Source organism: Sciurus carolinensis, chromosome 14 (assembly GCF_902686445.1).
Source record: "Sciurus carolinensis chromosome 14, mSciCar1.2, whole genome shotgun sequence".
NCBI lineage: Eukaryota > Metazoa > Chordata > Mammalia > Rodentia > Sciuridae > Sciurus > Sciurus carolinensis.
The window spans coordinates 43,666,364-43,682,799 of NC_062226.1; the positions used below are offsets into that span (position 1 = coordinate 43,666,364).

The 16,436-nt window shown below is 35.0% G+C and overlaps 1 protein-coding gene across 2 annotated transcripts in view; it reads left to right on the plus strand.

Annotated features, from left to right (window-relative positions):
- The window catches only part of Lingo2 (leucine rich repeat and Ig domain containing 2), a 492,373-nt gene extending 479,215 nt beyond the window's left edge, over window positions 1–13,158 (plus strand). For both annotated transcript variants that reach the window (XM_047524703.1, XM_047524702.1), the window contains one exon: window positions 10,940–13,158. In XM_047524703.1, coding sequence (XP_047380659.1) covers window positions 10,975–12,795 — 1,821 coding nt within the window. In that variant the 5' untranslated portion in view covers window positions 10,940–10,974 and the 3' untranslated portion in view covers window positions 12,796–13,158. The remainder of the gene's footprint in view (window positions 1–10,939) is intronic.
- Window positions 13,159–16,436: the final 3,278 nt, after the last annotated feature.

Genomic DNA, 16,436 nt, shown 5'->3' on the forward strand with positions numbered 1-16,436 from the left:
GAGTTCAATCACTGGTACAAAAAAAGAAAGAAGAAAGAAAGAAAAGGAAGGAAGGAAGGAAAGGGGATGGCATCTCTACCTTCATTTTGTTTCTGTCCAATTTGCCTGAAACTTTGGGTCAGATTCTTGCACAACTCTGCACATAGCCATGTTTATTATTTAAGGATTATTTACCTAAAGTTGGTAATCCATCCTCTTGAAGGCTGAAGATATCAAAAACCAAAGGCCGATGTTTTCCCTGATAAGTGGAGAATGATATATAATGGGGGTGGAGGGTGGGAAATTAGAGAATAATGGGGGAACTTTAGAATATATAGAAGGAAATGAGAAGGAGGGAGGTATGAAAAAATGGAATGAGACAGACATTATTACCCTATGTACATGTATGATTACACGAATAGCATGAATCTACATTGTGTACAACCATAGAAATGAAATGATGTACCCCATTTGTGTACAATGAATCAAAATGTAGTCTGTAAAAATTAAAAGCTAAATAAAAATAATAATAATAAAAAAAGGGAAAAAATTACCAAATATATATGTAGCATTATATATGTATATATATAATGTATATGTATATATATAATGTATATGTATATGTATAAATTTATATGTATATATAAATGTAACATATAAATTTGTATGTATATATATGTAGCATTATATAATATTATATGTATATGTACATGTAGCATTATATAAATTTATATGTATATATAATTGTAGCATTATATATATGTATATATATAATGTATAGGTATATATATAAATTTATATGTATATATATATAAAATCCTATGAATTTGCATTTATCATCTGAACACACATGTGAAAAGAGAGCAGATCTCTAATCAGCAGTAGAAGGAACAGCCTCTCTTGCCAGGAACTGAATTAGACTAGAGATGTTTCCATCTTAACTCCAACACTTCATTAAAAAACATTAACCCCCCCCAAAAAAAATATTAAGTCAGGTATTTCAAGATTTATAGTCACATTCAACTGCCTGCTTCACAACCACCCGCCCTGGACCCCCAGAGCAGCACCTACACATTTTACACCTTTGCCCAACACCTTCCACAAGCAGTAGAACCTTGTAAACAGATCACTCCATGGTGAGACTGCTCCAACCCCAAGCAGAAACAATCATCTTATGGGAACCAAATTGCCCCCACAGGTCTGGTAAACATTCTACAGAACAAATGGAAATTATCCCCTCAAGCAAAAGGACTTCTACAGAGCCACATGGCAAAAACAGACCCTAGCCTACCCAGCAACCCAATAAAATGCTTGTCCCCTCCCTCGCCTGAGGAACAGCCTGACCTGTCTGTGCTCTCTCCCCTAATTAAAGCTCCACCTTGTGTGTCCATACTTCTGGTCATCTCCACTTCATTTCTGTTGACATCAGGTCAGAAATTCCCATTGCTGGCATCAGTTCCAGGTGTTCTCTGGGTAAATGAGTTTTTCCCATGTCCTTGAAGGCAACATGCATGAGAGAGCCAGAACCAGTAGTGTATCCTCTACAATAAGGCCACCTAGGAGCGCAATAGGGTCTTGGCATCCACAATGTTCCCTTGGACTGTGGAATGACTACTCAACAAGCCTGAGAGAGGTTCACTCATCCAAATCAGAAGGAACCATGCATAAGATATCCCTTAATTGTGTATTCTGAAAAAGCCCCAGAAATTGCCACATGAAAAGTGTCAACTTTAAAAATCTGCCAGCCTCAAAGAACACTGCTACCAATGGCAGTTCCAGTTAAATAAAAACTTTCTTAATCAGTTTACCTATTCTAAACAAATTATAAAGTGACAGCAAAGGAAAAAAATAAAGAGATCTGATTTCACGTTCAATTTACTATTTGTATGCTCACTTTATATCAACTTATATAAACTTCATTGCATTAAATCATATGAACAGCTCATTTCCATACAGATAGAATCTTACATTATCTATATGGGCTTCAAACCAAATAGTAATTACAATCATCTAATATTCTCTAGCCTGTAACTGAAGATCAAAATGTTATCTTCAATTCTTAGCAGAATTGGTAATCTAAATACAGTTAATTGAGAAATATTTACAACAGTAACTATTTTTTCTTCTGCCTGAAACCCCGAGTAATTTTATTATGACACTGGTAAGTTTTGGTTTAAAAATTATCTCACAATATAAAACATCAGACATTCTTCTCCAAGTCTGTCTTCCACAGTGGCTGTTACTATTTCCCTTCCAATTTTCTCTAAGTTGAGTCTTAATATTGAAACTTTTTTCCTTACCAAAAATGAGTAGAGAGAATGATAAAAATACAACACTTTGGAGGGTAATTGGAGATCATGTAGAAGGATAAATTTTGTTTCTGTAGAAAGAGCACAAATCCAACGGTTCCTGCCAGGTTTGGAATTTTGGGCTTCAATATCAAGTTCACTATGTCCTTCAAAGAACTTGGGTAACCCTGGTGAGTTTCAAGACCTGCTCACACTGAAATTTCTCTTAGTTTTCAAATGTTTTATTGAACGTTTCACAATTCTTTTGCATCTGATTTTTGACACAGACCAGTCTTTCTGATTTACAATTTTAGATACCTGGAAACTTTAAATCTCAGTATTATAACCTCGAATGTGTTTTGGATGACTTTATTCATTAAATCCTTTGCTTTCTATTCTTCCCCACCTGACTCTTCTTGTCACGCATCCCTCTCCATTGGGAAATAGTTTTACTGGGGAAAAAAAAATCCTATCATTAGCCAATGTAAAGGTTTAAAGGAATTTCTGTGCTATCCTTTTATTGTTTTGTGCCCTTGTTCAGTTGCCAGAGAACTAAATTAATCATAAAATTCCCAGACTCAGCAATCTATCATTACCTTATCATCCATCAAAGCTGCTGTATCCCTTCTGAATTTTCTTTTTAAACAATGGGCAACCGTCACCCCTGTTCTCGCTTGTGTTTGAAAAGATGGTGACGTTTGAAATTCTCCATTTCTCTGACTCCATTCTACTGATCTCTCCACTTTTCCTAATCACCTTATCATTCATTCGAAGACCCCTTTCTGCAGCGTTCTCCTGTCCTCAGAGGAAATCCATGTCCTTCTGTGGCTTGGTTTCCATCTTGACAGAATCTGCCTCAACAAACCAAAATATTCTCACATAAAAATGATGGTAATGACAGTATGAGTGTGCTAAGCACCTTACATATACCATATTTAGTGCTCACATTTATTCTGCTTTATTATCAAGAATTAACTGAGGAGAGGTAAGAATCACAGATGTTATCATCCATGTTCCATAGCTAACAAATGTCAGAATTAGAATTTGAGCCAGGTATGAATAAGCACAATTTTTGCTGTTTTGTAAGTATACTCCCTGTTGTTTTTATTCAGTTTCTTTCATTAATAGAAGAGGTGGGAAATAAATACCCAGCATATGAGAAATGTGAGTTTGAAAGTATCCAGTTTCACACACTAAGCTTCAAAAGGGACTAATCACTGTGCTGGAGAGTCTCTTTGATTGGAATTAGTGGAAAAGCCCTAGTAAGCTCCCTATAGATTTTAGTTTCCTGCTTTATTCTTAATGAAACAAAGTTCATCTTGTCAAACATTGGTCACAGTTGGACATTATGAGCAAACTTTGATTGTAAGATTTCTGCTGACAGCAAAAGCTAAATGAAGTTGGCAGTCTGCCCTTCTAGACTAAATCCGAGAAACACTTAAGGTTGGAGTGATAAAGTAGAACCACAGTTTCCAAGCTACATCAAAGAACATTCATGAAAAATGGCTACAAATTGTCCACTTCTGCCAGTGGAATTGATGAAGTGGTCCAGATCTCAAGGAACCTTGCCTGCTTGCCAAGTACTAATCCTTTTGACAGTCCTTCACTTTGACCAGAGCCAAAATAACCATTTTTTTAAAATTAGATGTAATCCCCACCTTGGTTGAACTCCTTTCTGCTTTAGATACTGCATACATACTCTGCATCCAATTTATAAGTGAAGCATTTCTGCTCTGATTCGGAGTATATCTTGAATCTGCTCCTACACCCAAGTTGACTCCCACAACCCTCATTGTGATCACTATTTCTATCTTGGATGAATACAACAGTCACTGAGTTTCTAGATTCAAGTCTTTTCCTCCTACAAGTCTATTTCATGCTTTCCAAAATGTAAATCTGATCATATTACTCCTTTGCACAAAACACATAAATGGTTTGCTGTTGCCCTCAGGATAAAGTACAAACAGCTTAACAGAGTTCTTAAGTCCCATGTCAATTCACTCCTCTACTTACTGCTGTAGCCTCTTTTTTCTCCTTAGTATTCCAGCCATTCTGAACTATTGTAAGGTCACAATCAGGGTATTCCCATTGTTTCCTTGCCTTCACACACCCTCCCCACTATGTTTCTCTCCACCAAGGATGGGGGATGTAAATAGAAACCTACTATTGCAAGGCTCCCATGTCTTCCTTGAAGCAAATTAATATTGTGTTAGTTGACTTTCTGTCACTGTGACAAAATAGCTGAGATAACTTACAAGGAGTAAAATTTTGACTCAGTTTCAGGACATGATCACTTACCCCTATTTGGGGCTTCAAGCGGCATAGTGTGTCATGCAGGAGTGAGTGGCAGAGGAGGTCTGTTCACCTAATGACAGCTAGGAGGCAAAAGAAGAGGAAGAGACCAAGTCCCCATTACCTACTTCAAGGGCAGACCCAGCAATGATCTAACTTTCTTCCATTAGGTACCACCTCCTAAAGGTTTCACCACACCCGAAAAATACCACAGGCTGGTGATCATGGCTTTATCACTTTCATAGTTAGGGATTTTAACACATATCTCTCTGTAATTATTAGAGCAACTTTGAAAAAATTTAGGATTAAAAAATCTAAATATAATCCACATTAACCATAATGACTTTTAGAGACAATGCCCATCAAAAATATAAATGACATCCATTTCAAGTGAACATGAAACAGTCACCAAGATTGATCATATGCTGATCTAGTAAAATGACATCAATAGATTTCAAGATTAAACTTCTAACATAGTATTTTCTCTGATAAAAAATAATTAAATTAGAAATTAAAAATAAGTCATCTAGAAAAGATCTAAATATTTGGAAATAAACCAACTAAATTCTATAGCATCCATGGGTCATAGAAGGAAGGATAAAGTAAATTAGAAAACCATTTGATTGCTTTTTTAAAAATAAAGTTTATGAAATGCAACTATAGCAAAACATGGGAGGGGGAGTATTAATAGTTTTAAAAACTTACAAGGAGAACAAGGAACATCCAAAATTTTTTATATAAGTTTCCACCTTAGGAAGTCAAAAAATAAATAAACAAAATAGCAAACTAAACCCAAAGGTCAGAAATAATAAGGATAAGAACATAAAGTAATGAAATAATGACACACAACAGAGAAAATCAGTACAAGCAAAAGTTCCTTGAAAAGTTCAATAAAATTGAAAAATTCTAGCTAGATGTATCAAGAAAAAAGAAAAGTACAACCTACCGGTGTCACAACTGAAAGAAACAATTCCTGGATCTTACGAACATTAGAAAAATAACAGAACTTTATGACAACTTCAGACAAATTTGATAGTTTAGATGAAATAGGAAAATTTCTTTAAAAACAAAACACAAAAAGGAAATAGAAAATCTAAGTATTCCAACATCTACTAAGGAAATTAATTTGTAGTTCAAAGAATGCCCAAAAAGAAAATTCTAGACTCTTGGTTTCACTGATATTTTCTGTTTAGGAAGAAATTATAACAATCATACACAAACACTGAGAAATACTTTTCAACTGACTTTATTAGACATATATGATTCTGATATTAAAAGTACCCAAACATATGACAAGGAAAATAAAGACTAGAGGGAAAAAAAATTCTCCTGAACTACAAAAATTAACCAAGTATTAACAAAAGATCCAACAAAACATAAAAGTACAATGTATTTAAAAATGGCAAAGTAATGTATATCCCAAGAGTGCAAGTTTGTTTTAATGTTCAGAAATCAGTATTATTTACTGCCTAAAATGAATAATGGAGAAAAAATAGGTCATCTTCATAGATACAGAAAAGCACCTTTCAAATTTAATACTTGTTTCTGGCATAAATTCTTAATTAACTGAGAAAAGTGCTTCCTCAATCTACTGAAAAACATTTACGAAAAATCCACTGTTAAACTTTATGGTGAAAAAAACAATGATTTTCCTCTAATTTTATGAACAAAGCAAGGAAAATAATTTTTGGTACTTATATTCATTGTGTTGGGGGTATTATCAAATGCAAAAAGAAACAGAAAAGATAAAAATTGGAAAAGAAACACTGTCTTTGTAAAAGACAAAACATTTGCTGAAGGGAGCTTAAAAAGACCTAAGTAAATGAAGAGATTATCACATTTATGGATTGGAAGCTCAATATTTTTACACAAATTTATCTAAAGTCAACACAGTATCAATATCTCAGCAGACTTCTTTAGAAATTAACAAGCTGGTATTATCACTATTTTTTATTTTAACTAATACTGATGGGTATATGGTAGATGAATATTTTGTATTTCACTAATATTGATTTGGGCATCTTTTCATGTGGTTATTTGTCATCTGTCTTCTTCATTGAAATGTCTGTTCATTCATGTCTTTTGCCCATTTTCAAAGTGGAATTTTTTTTTTACAGTTGAGTTTGGAGAGTTCTTCATAAATTCTTAAGTTGACTATGTGATTCTCAAATATTTTCTTCCAATCTCTTGTGTGTCTTTTGCAAAGCAAAATTTTTAATTGTGATAAGGTCCAACTTATTGAAATTTTCCTTTCATGGATAACACTTTTGATGTTGAGTCTGAGAACTCTTTGCCTAGCCCTAAGTTCTGAAGTTAAACCAGATCACATGTTGCTGGTGGGGATGTAAAACAGAACAGCCACTCTAGAAAATAGTTTGTCAGTCTCTTTGGAACCTTGACTTATTATACAACCCAGCAATTGCACTATTGGGCATTAATTTCAGAAAGGTGAAAATTGATGTCAACCCCCAAATCTGTAAAAGAATGCCCATAGTAGCTTTTTCATAATAACCTGGAAACAACCTTAATGTCCTTCATAGGGAATGTTTAAATGAAATATAAAAGAAACAAACTACTGACCTAAACAGATTAGATGGATCTCAAGAGAGTTGTGCTGAAAAAAAGTTAATCTCCAAAGATGACATCCTATATGATTCCATTTACATGAACTGTTAAAATTATAGAGATGAGAACAGATTAGTGTTTGCCAGAGGTGAGGAATGAGGAGAGGGGATAAGTATGATTATAAAAAACTTACATAAGGGAGCCCTGTGGTCATGGGACTGTTCTATATATTGATTGCGGTGGTGATTACAGGAATCTATACATCTGGTTAAATTGCATGGAGCTATATACACAGACACATACACATACACACACTGACACACACACAAATAAGTACATGTAAAACTGGTGACATCTGAATAAGCTGTATGAAATGTACTAATGTCAATGTTTTGGTTTTGATTTTTGTTATTTAAGATTTTATCACTGGGGTAAACTAAGCGAAATGTACATAAAAACTCTCTGTACCTTTTTCTGTAACTTCTTATGAATCTATAATTATATAAAAATAAAAAAGTTTTCTTAAAAAAAATTAACAAGCTGATAGCAAACTTCATATGGAAATCTAAATGACATCAGAGAACCAAAAGATTCTTTGAAGACAATTTTTTTGAAGGACCAAAAGTAGCCGATTTCAAGATTACCATAAATATTGACAGTAACAAAGATACTTGTGGTTTTGGTGAAAGGATAGACAGATATCAATGAAGAATAGAATCCAGAATAGACACATATATATATGACCAAATGATTTTAGAAAAATTCCCCAGGGTAACTCAATAGGGAAAAGAAAGTCTATAAGAAACAACATTCCAAAAACTATATGACTGTGGGGGACAAAGTTTCCATCTCACCTTGTAATCAACACAAATGTTAATGCAGAATGACTCATAGACCTAAACGTAAATAATGAAACTACAGAATTTCTAGAAGACTACATAGAGGAAAATCTTCATGATATTGGCATAGCAAAGATCTTGGGAGAACCCCAAAAGTATTAATCATAAGATGGAAAAATGTTGAAATGGACTTAATTAGGTTTTAAAACCTCTGTTCTTTGAGACACTAATAAAAAAATGAAAAGGTAAACCACAGATGAGCAGAAAATATTCACAATACTTATATCTAATAAAGAACAGGTATTTAGAATATATAACTTTTACATCTCAATAAAATACAACCCAATTAAAAATGACCAAAATATTGAACATAAAATTTATCAAAGAATCTATATAAATGGATAATAAGCACAAAAAGATGTTCAGCATTTTCATCAGAAAAATGCAATGAGATAATACTACATACCCACCAGAATGGCTAAAAGATGAAAGACTGACAGTACTCATGTTGTAGAGTATGTAGAGCTTCCAAAATACTTATGCAGTGCTAGTGGGGATTCCAAATGTATAGTCACTTTGGAAAAAGTTCTGTTTCTTATAAATACTAAACATATTCCTATCTTGTGGTCCATAATTTTCATATAGACATATTTACATATGTTCATACACACAAATGGGAGTGTACATCATAATTTCTATGTAAATAAGTATAGAACTACATTTTGTGGCATACTGGCCACATACTTGCTTTGCAACTCTAATATTATAAAACAATTGAATTTTCTTTCGGTACCTTTTTTTTTGTCTTCCATTTTAATCCTTAGTTCATTTGGAATTTGTTTTATTACAGATAGTGAAAGTGAAATGCAACTTTTCCAACTAACCAATTATTTATATTTTTCTCAATGAATTAAAATGCCATCTTCAAAATAAACTGACTTTTCAGATACATTTAGATATTATTCCTTACTCTGTTGATTTTGTTTTATGTCAATATCATACTTTATTATACTTCTACATCTTATATTTAAATGTATGGTAGAGTGCTTTATTATTTTTATTTGATGTTTCTGATTATTCTCATGCATATATTCTTCCAAACATAAATCTATGGTGGTAATTTACTGTGTGCATATAACTTATGTAACAACTTTTACTATTATACATTTTCATTTTTCTCTCTACTATAGACAAACCAGAATAGACTTAAGAAACACATAGAATGAATATGACAGCAGAGTAATCAAAATAAAACTTAATAAAAGATGTCTTTCAAAATATCTATGTCCATTAGTTCACAACTTCAATTTTAATTATAATTTTTCAAGTCTAAAAATCTTTATTAATGTGTTTTTTATAATACTAAATATTTCAACCTAAGTATATAAACATATCCCTCTTTTAGTAAGTTTTATTTTGATTCCTTAGTAGGGTTTGATAGTTGTCACATCAGTTATATGTGTTTGTTAAATTCATTCAAAGAAATTTAATATTTTTCAGAAATGCTGGTGACAAATTTACAATGTTTTCTATAGAGCTTATTTTTACATATAAGAAAATAACTATATACATTTTTCAATACGTGAATTTGCTTATTCATATGTTCCAATGTTTTTTCAGTGGGTTTTCATGACATATTAATTTGATCTGTAAATGATGATAGTTCTGTCACAGAACTATCTTTTATATATTTATCTTATTTGTGTAGCACTTTCTGAATCTTCATCTTGTTTCTACATTTTGGGGGGAATTTTTCTAAGGATCTAGTTATTTACCATTAAATTGGAACTAACTAGTTATTTTTATGTATAACTTTCTTTAGATATAGCCATAGATATAAATATACCTATATGTGTAAAACATTTTAACAAAATTATTTTTTAATTCTTCTTTTACAGTTCAGGAATAAATTATGAAGTTTCCAAACACCCTTTTGTCTAAAATCTTGTCTTAAACTATATTTCCTTGCATAAATATTTCATGATTGAAATATTCCCCTGGGGACCTTAGTTGAGAAGCATTGTTCAACAACATACCTTTTGCTATTCAATTGAACCGTAGGTTCAGTATCTGCTTAACACATTTAAGACATAGACATATTTAGTTCCAATATTTTTTACTACCTATTTAATTTCATTTTAACAGGTCCACTTGGTTTGTTTGAATATGAAAGAACGATAGTTTGTACATTATTATTGAAGGTTTTTACCACTTAAAATTACAATTCTTCCTATTCCTGAATATTTAATCCAAAATCATAAAGGAAGCACATTCACCAGATCCATTATGGTAACCTGATTCCATCTCTTCTTTCTAAGAAACACAAAAATAATACCAGGAGATAATGCAGGTAAATGGAGAATACCTTCATAAATGAAAATTCACTGAATTCTGGCAGAGGTTTACCTTTAAAGAAAAGTTCATTTTTTTAATAGAATATATATATGAAAAAAAATCTTGGCACTTTGCATTGGTTTTGTATAGTGGACCCTGGGGCTTGAGGTTGAATGGAACTCTGTTAGCTTCTTTTGAATGGTGGATGATATCCCAACATTAAAGGTATAGGCACCCATTCACACAGAACTGGTTTCCTCTTAGTCACTGACCTCTCATTTGAATTCAAGGTAGAGTCTTTGTGTGTTATTTGTATGCTGTCTGGCCTCACTGTGCCAGACACTGAATTTCTCTCTTCGTAGTTGTCAAACACTGAACTTGTCATGATAACTCCAGGAAACTACTACAATTGATTACTACCTCCATTATCCCCATTTCATAGCCAAGAATACTGAAGGGTAGAAAGGTGAAATACCTTATGTAAGATCATGTAGGTAAAAATGGCAGCCCTCATATACTATCCTGGATCTGATTGATTCCAACCCAGTGTCTTTTCCATTACACTTGCTGCCTTACATATGCCCCTTCACCTATCTGTACCCTTCCTTAATTTCTCTTCCCTCTTCTGCCCCATCTATGCAGGTCTGTGACCAAGGTGTAGACTAAGAAGTGGAGTCATGCTTCACACGGCCGTATCATGCTGGCAGCCATTCCTGGGTCTGGCTGTGGTGTTAATCTTCATGGGATCCACCATTGGCTGTCCTGCTCGCTGTGAGTGCTCTGCCCAGAACAAATCTGTTAGCTGCCATAGAAGGCGGTTGATTGCCATCCCAGAGGGTATTCCCATTGAGACCAAAATCTTGGACCTGAGCAAAAACAGGTTGAAAAGCATCAACCCTGAAGAATTCATATCATACCCTCTTTTGGAGGAGATAGACTTGAGTGACAACATCATCGCCAATGTGGAACCAGGAGCATTTAACAATCTCTTTAACCTGCGTTCCCTCCGCCTGAAAGGCAATCGTCTCAAGTTGGTCCCTTTAGGAGTATTCACAGGACTCTCCAACCTCACTAAGCTTGACATTAGTGAGAATAAGATCGTCATTTTACTGGACTACATGTTCCAGGATCTGCATAACCTAAAGTCTCTAGAAGTAGGGGACAATGATTTGGTTTATATATCACACAGGGCCTTCAGTGGGCTTCTTAGCTTGGAGCAGCTCACCCTGGAGAAATGCAACCTAACAGCAGTACCAACAGAAGCCCTTTCCCACCTCCGCAGCCTCATCAGCCTGCATCTGAAGCATCTTAATATCAACAATATGCCTGTGTATGCCTTTAAAAGATTGTTCCACCTGAAACACCTAGAGATTGACTATTGGCCTTTACTGGATATGATGCCTGCCAATAGCCTCTATGGCCTCAACCTCACATCCCTTTCCATCACTAATACCAATCTGTCCACTGTACCCTTCCTTGCCTTTAAACACCTGGTATACCTGACACACCTAAACCTCTCCTACAATCCCATCAGCACTATTGAAGCAGGCATGTTCTCTGACCTGGTCCGCCTTCAAGAGCTTCATATCGTGGGGGCCCAGCTCCGCACCATTGAGCCCCACTCCTTCCAAGGGCTCCGCTTTCTTCGCGTGCTCAATGTATCTCAGAACCTACTGGAAACTTTAGAAGAGAATGTCTTCTCCTCCCCTAGGGCTTTGGAGGTCTTGAGCATTAATAACAACCCACTGGCCTGTGACTGCCGTCTCCTCTGGATCCTACAGCGACAGCCCACCCTACAGTTTGGTGGCCAGCAGCCCATGTGTGCTGGCCCAGACACCATCCGAGAGAGATCATTCAAGGATTTCCACAGCACTGCCCTTTCTTTTTACTTTACCTGCAAAAAACCCAAAATCCGTGAAAAGAAGTTGCAGCATCTACTAGTGGATGAAGGGCAGACAGTCCAGTTAGAATGCAGTGCCGATGGAGACCCACAGCCTGTGATTTCCTGGGTGACACCCCGAAGGCGTTTTATCACCACCAAGTCCAATGGAAGAGCCACTGTGTTGGGCGATGGCACCCTAGAAATTCGCTTTGCCCAGGATCAGGACAGTGGGCTGTATGTTTGCATCGCTAGCAATGCTGCTGGGAATGATACCTTCACAGCCTCCTTAACTGTGAAAGGGTTTGCCTCAGACCGCTTTCTTTACGCAAACAGGACCCCTATGTACATGACTGACTCCAATGACACCGTTTCCAATGGCACCAATGCCAATACTTTTTCCCTGGACCTTAAAACAATACTGGTATCCACAGCCATGGGCTGTTTCACATTCCTGGGAGTGGTTTTATTTTGTTTTCTTCTCCTCTTTGTGTGGAGCCGAGGGAAAGGCAAGCACAAAAACAGCATTGACCTTGAGTATGTGCCCCGAAAAAACAATGGTGCTGTTGTGGAAGGGGAAGTGGCTGGACCCAGGAGGTTCAACATGAAAATGATTTGAGGGTCTACCACTCATGCTACTGTCTGTTATTGTTGGTAATCAGTAAGAGTCTGGCACAGTAAATCACTAGGTTAAGAGGCAGCTTTGTGTAGCTGCCCCTGTGTCAATCAATGCAGGGTCCGTGGAAACAGGAGGACTTCTTATGGAGCCTCTCCATCTAGAGGCAGGCAGGCATATGTCAGAACCCTTCACATGGTGGGATACTAATTGTTTGCATTGCAAATATTGGCATTCTGGGGATCTCAGTAATGAACCTGAACCTTTGGCTCATGCTCATGGACAATTATTCAGCATTTTCTACCACTGCAAAAACAAATGAAAAAAAAAAAAATAAGAACAACCTACAGTGTAGGATTTACATATTAAAAAGACACATTTGTCTAAAACATAATCTACAGAAAAATTTGTATCTATGATTATCATTTGTTAAAGCCTTGCATCATACCATATTGTTGGTTCAGCACCAAAAAAGAGATCAATATATTCTTTACTTTTTTTTAAACATATATGCTGTATATGTTTTAAAGCAATATGAATGAGAGGTTGTGCTTTTAGTTACTCACCATTATAGATCCAAGTGTGATTTCACCTTCCTTTACCTACAGATAAGCCTGAGACTAGATCCCTGGAGTTACGGCCGAGATGTGTTGAGAGATGTGTATGTCTGATGTAGGATGCCAACAAATAGGACCCAAGGCAAAACTGCTCAATTCTGTTAACTTATGTTACTATAAATAAAGGCATGTGCCTAGTTTTGATACAGAATGGAATATTTTTTATACTTGTAATATCACACTGGACCAGTTTACTGTAACAAAGCCCTTGGTTTCTCCAGAAGGTGGGGTGCCACCAGATGTACCTGTAAAATGCAAGGTAGGTGTTATTAATGAAAATAATCCATTTAACCACCCCTTGATTTTACTTTCACCAGTCACTACTAATGAGTTAATAGAAAATGAAAGGAAGCAAAGATTATATAAAATCACTGGGTAATATTTACCAGTAGCTAAGATCAATAGTTCTGTTGTTCAAAAGCTCTCTGAGTAAGGAGTTCTTCTCTAATGCCAACATAAACCAGTGTGACCCATGCATAACATGATGGTCATGCAACTAAGGATCTGTTTAAAATGTGATTGCTGCGTGAAGACTGGACCGCTACTTTAAAGGGAACATCTAGCTACTGCCATTCTGATGTTCTCTATTCAAATGCCATACACACCACTTTACCTTGATAACTTCAGGGTTTTGCCCTGCTTCCCTAGTGAGTAGATTTTTTAAAAATTATCTTGTGGAGAGAAGAGGAATCTGTTTATTTTTAAAGAGGTGAGAAAAAAATAAGGTGGATCAAAAAACTTACTGATTTTTTTCTCTACTGAGTAAAAACTAAGATTATAGCCCTATACATATGCGAAATTGTGCTGATTCTTTTATTCCCTGACCTAATGATATTTGCCAATTCAGTTGGTATTAATGATTGCTTCTCAGACATTTAAGTTTTTAAAAATACTATCATGTCATTCCCAACAGTGATCTATTTAAAGGAAGCATAGTTCCATTTCATTAAATGTTGAATGAATGACTTTCACAACATATAGGATCTGAGAAGCCATTGAATATAGACTATTTGTGAAGTGTCCGATCAGTATTAACAAATAGGAAATTTCTACATTTTCATATTTTAATAAGATTCTTAAACAAGGTCTCTGAATTGCATGTGAGCTGGTGAAGATCTCTGAGATTTTCCACTTGACATGTCAGGTAGGGGTCTGACTTTCAAAAGTCTGGATTTTTTCAGTATTTGAAATTTTGAGGAACTTTAATAAAATTAAATTGATCCCCACCACCAAAAGTGTCAAGTTCAGACACTGTTTTTACAATTGAATAGCAACACAGTTAAATCCATTTCTCTCCTAATAAAGGGTGGAATGAGATAGAAAGACTGAAGAATTTCCTGTTTGAGTCATATTTCATTGGCTTTCCTGGTAATTCTAACAGATCTTTTAGAAATTCCTTTCCCATTTGTGGCATTATTTAGGTCTAACAATATAAATCAAGTTGTGCATTCTATCAAAATTCAACTCTTATAAATCAGATGGGTCCTTTCAAATTAAAAAAAAAATAATAAAGTGAAGGGGTAGTCTTCCAAAAGAGAAACTAGTTAATTTGAATTTTGCAACTTATATAAAGAAAATACTTAACAGATTAGAGTGTGCAAGCAAAAACATAGAACAATTAATAAAAGGGCTTGAGATTCTAACTGCTATGTTTTTGTCAAAAGCTAACCATAAAACACCTGAATGAAATAAAATTGGATTAAAGGTAGCCCATCCATGAAAAGATTTAGTTAAAAGATTTAGATATTAGTCCATTCAAAGAAGAGGGATTGAACTCTCTCAGGGGTTTCCATACTTAGAGTCATAGAACAGTTATGATATTGCTAAGCATTTTTCCAAGAGTCCCACTGACAAAGTTGGGCAAATGAGGTTCAACATCTGTATGAACCTAATAAGTCCTCTATAAAGCCTATAAACAAGAATTGTTTTTAAAAATATTTTTTACCTGGTGGGTTTAGCTTATTTGAACACAAAGTATTTCTTTTCCTAATTAACTGTTGAACACCGTCAAAACCTATAGTTTCATGGAACCCCAAATATTCAACATTCTAGTACTCCTCTGCAATATTCCTAGGTCCAATGTTTCTAATAAGAATAAAATTGTAAAATTATAGTTTGAATTGGGCTTCAACTGCAACAAATATATATGCCACCTGCCTAACTGTTCAGACCATGAAAGTACATTGACCAACTATTCCAGGAAAATGGCTAATTACTGCCTGAAGCATTGTTGCAATGGATTTATAGGTAATTGAATGGACACTGAACTTTTCTACATTCTTACTACTGGTACAAATCTTGGGTTCCTTTTTATATCTGCAAAACTCTGGCATTCCGTTGACTGTAACTCTGGGGCTTTATTATCCAGTTTTACAAAGGGATTGCATGAATTTTTCTTTATGACTGCTGATTAACCCTTTGCTACATCATGGTAGGGGATAACTGCTTAGATCAGCATGTGGGTCAACTTTTCTCTTTAGATTTTACAACCTGAGTTATTTTCTTCCTTGAGGGTTTGTTTCAAAGTAACTTATGAAGAAATACAGTTGTTTGACTGGGCATTTTGTTCTAGATTGATCAGTACTCTATATGTAATTAGCCTTTTCAGAGAAATATTTACTTTCTCTAGCCATTAAATCTATAAAAGAAAAAAATTCCCTGACTACAGCCCTAATGGTCTAAGAAAATTGATACATGGGCTCAAATGTCTGACATACATATTAAAGTAAGAGAATTCAAACAAATTTGCTTAATAAGTTCCTAATATGGAGTTTCTACTTTTCTAAATATTCATGTTACTTACTTTTTAGCCTTTTTTTCATTTTCATTGCATTTATAATCATGTGCCTGTCAAACAGTCTCCAAGTGTGAAAAGTGTGAACCAGGAATCACTAAGACTCATACTTCCTAGTTTCTGAGGTCCTTTGTCAGAATTCTGGTTTTGCTCAACTTTCTCAGAAAAGTTGCCTACCACCAACTCTCCAGTAGTACGAAGGCATTCCAGGTGTGTTCTACAGTATTTAGGCT